This window comes from Triticum urartu, chromosome 2A (genome assembly GCF_056163025.1).
Source record: "Triticum urartu cultivar PI428250 chromosome 2A, HENAU_Tu73, whole genome shotgun sequence".
NCBI lineage: Eukaryota > Viridiplantae > Streptophyta > Magnoliopsida > Poales > Poaceae > Triticum > Triticum urartu.
In genome coordinates, this window is record NC_141874.1 from 49,568,549 (window position 1) to 49,571,496 (window position 2,948).

At 53.2% G+C, this 2,948-nt stretch overlaps 1 protein-coding gene across 1 annotated transcript; it reads right to left on the reverse strand.

The window, feature by feature from the left end:
- Nucleotides 1–307: 307 nt before the first annotated feature.
- LOC125535469 (uncharacterized) lies at nt 308–2,635 on the reverse strand. The gene is made up of 2 exons (XM_048698523.2): nt 692–2,635; nt 308–595 (listed from the first exon to the last, which is right to left on the reverse strand). Exon 1 carries the CDS (start codon nt 2,531–2,533, stop codon nt 728–730), a length of 1,806 nt encoding a protein of 601 aa, XP_048554480.2. The 5' UTR covers nt 2,534–2,635; the 3' UTR covers nt 308–595; nt 692–727.
- Between the last annotated feature and the right edge of the window lie 313 nt (nt 2,636–2,948).

Below are 2,948 nucleotides of genomic sequence, written 5' to 3' on the forward strand. Positions count from 1 at the left end.
ACTCCCTCCATAACCACCTTGCATTGTACCAGGCCACAAGCAGGGCACAAGCAGATACAAGACATACATCGTATGCGCAAAAGAAAATGTCAATAGTGGTCATGAATTATTCTTATCTAGACTGAGACTAATGACCAGCCTAACCAACCAAACTATGTTTCAGCATTGCATCCTACCACAGATTCTTCTTGAAGTGGCAACTATTAAAACACTCGTCGCAAAAGAAACAGCTATTAAAACATATGGAGCGATGCATTCTACGACAGAATTAAAGAGAACTATGGCCAAAACTGGAAACACAACAAACTAAGACAACAAACATAATACCATAAACATCCACGGCTGTGCAATGACTTCTAGACACAACATACAACAGGACAAGTTACCAAGGTACCATCTAACACACAGTTTAAACCACCTTCGACCCCAAGTACACAGGCAGCCTTCCAGATACATAACACTAGAGAGAACCTACAACTTTTCTCACTCAACTGGCCAACTCAATAGCTCACATGACCTGGTCAGCGAGTCTCCTAGATCTAAGTCGGTGACACGCACTTATGTTCCCCTGCTCCCATCTTCATAACGCAGTTCCCTGTTTTCATGATGTACAATGTTGGTAAAAGGTACACTAAATTGGCAGGAGCTAATGAATCAGGAAATGGTTCAAAATGCTAAAGATTATGCGTACCTCCAATGGTAAGATAGACAGCTTAGCCAGTGCCGTCTAAGGAATTTGAGGAGCAGATGGCAGGTATTTAATTTCATATGTGAGAAGTGCTGGACCAAAAGCATTGTACTTTCCTGAAGTGCTATAGGCTTGCTCCGCATCAGCATGGTTAGAGAAGACTACTTTTGCAGTCTTTGACTTCTTGGTGATCTCAGTCTGACCCTCGATGATCGCTCCATGAGCACGGAACACATTGTTGATACGATCCACCGAAGGAATGGATTCTGCACTGCCAAAGTATAGAATCAAAGCTGCTGGACCATCTGCTGGTTTCTTATCTGGAAGATCAGTAGAAGCCTCATCTTGAGGTGCTACTTCCTGCTTCGCCTTCTTATTGCCATTCCTATTCTGAGACACCCGCTTCCTTTTGCGGCCTTCATAATCACTTGATGTATCTCCATCGTCGAAATCGCTGATGATAATGTCACACCAGTAAGAATCTTCCGCCTTTCGAGCCGAGTAGATGCCCCCCGCGGATTTCCTCCTGCCCCTCTGGCCATCCGCTGTCTCCAACTCCAATTGTTCTGCCTCAATCTCATGTTTCGCCTTGGTAAAACTTCCAACGGACTTTTTCCTTCCTTTCTTACCACCAAATATCTCCAACAGCTCTTTATCATTCAACTCGCTCGGTGCTTTCGAGTCCTTGTGTTTTGAGAAGAAGCTAAAGATCACATCCACAGAATCATAACCCTTGAAATTGAACGGATCGGAAGCAACTGATGTAAGCTGAAGTAACAATTCGGCGGCCGATGGATACTCTATTTTCTCTTCCACCTCCTCATCCTTCACCTTTGCAGGCTGTGAGGGCTTTGCAGCAGAATCCGTTTTCCTAGGCCTCCCACGTGGCCTCCCGGTTCCGCCACTGCGTGGTGCGGCGCTACTGCTACCCCTGCCCCTCCGGGCCCTCCTACGCCCAATGTCCACATCAGTATCAGAGTCACTGGCACCCTTCTTGCGTGGGTCCCAGTCCTCATCAGAATCGGCCTCCTGGACCTCCTCCTTCCTCTTCCTCCCCCTCCGGGACGGCGGGGTCGCCGATGAGTCGCAGTTAACCTCCCTTGCGCTCCTCCTGCCCCGATCCATGGGGGAAGGAGCGGCCAAAGCATCAGCATTCGCTATACCAAGCTCCAAGGTGTACACAGGGGGGTCAGGCAGAGCCCTGAACTCATCAAAGGCCCTGAGATGCGCCTTGGTGATGGCGGCCTGCACCCGGTTGCTGAAGCCCATGCGGTCGGCAGCCAAATCCTGGAGCGAGGCGAGGAAATCCAGCGGAACGAAGGGCCGCCTGAGGGAGGCGGGGGCGTCGGCGGCGGTGAGGGCGGCCTGGACGCGGCTGGAGAACTCGTCGAGGGAGGCGTCGACGGCGGCGTCGAAGTCGTCGGCCTCGCCGTCGTAGAGCTCCCCCACGGTGAAGTAGGCCTCGTAGGGCCTGAGCTGGGCCGCGTCGCACCAGGCGAGGGCCTTCTCGCCGAAGAAGGAGACGAGGAGCTGGGTGCCGCCGGAGGCGACGGAGAGGACCTCCCCCGGCCAGGACGGGTGGGAGAGCTTCTTGCCCCAGACCAGGTCCTTGGGGGCGAAGGCGGCCGAGGGGCCCGACCCGGCTAGGGCAGGGGCTGGGGCGGCCGGATCCGGCGCCGCGGGGGGCGGGGGGGTGGCGTTGCTGGGGGCCGGGGGCGGGGCCGGGGCCGGGGCAGGGGCGGGGGGCGGGGTCGGGGTGTTCTTGCGGGGGCGGCCGCGGCCGCGCTTGGCGGAGGCTAGGGTTTGGGGGACGGCGGCGGCGTTGAGGTCGATGTGGTCGGACATGGTGGATTTCTGGCTAGGGCTTGGCTCCCCTCCCCCCTCCCCTTGCTGGATCGATGGGAGTGAGTGAATGAAGTGAAATAATGAGGCAAAGGACGAACGGGGTGGGGTGGGGTGGGGTGCCTTCCTCTGCCTTCTCTTCTCTTCTCTTCTCTTCTCTAAATGCAATCTTCCTCTTGCTTAATGTAAGAGAACTCCGGTGATACTAGGAAAGCATCGATTGATCCCTCACTAATTATTATTTTGTGAAAAGAGAGAGCTTTATTGAGCAGTTATACCACATTATTATGAACTGGTATATAAGTTGCTCATGAATACCATTACATTGCCTGCAAAAAAAAATGCCGTTACATTGCCACAAGTCGACAAATCGCGCGAAACATGGTTACAATTAGTTACGAGCTGTTCGTGGATACGG

Bases quoted from the DNA above. Each gene is read 5' to 3' on its own strand.
- LOC125535469 (XM_048698523.2), bottom strand. From the start codon at position 2,533: ATGTCCGACCACATCGACCTCAACGCCGCCGCCGTCCCCCAAACCCTA.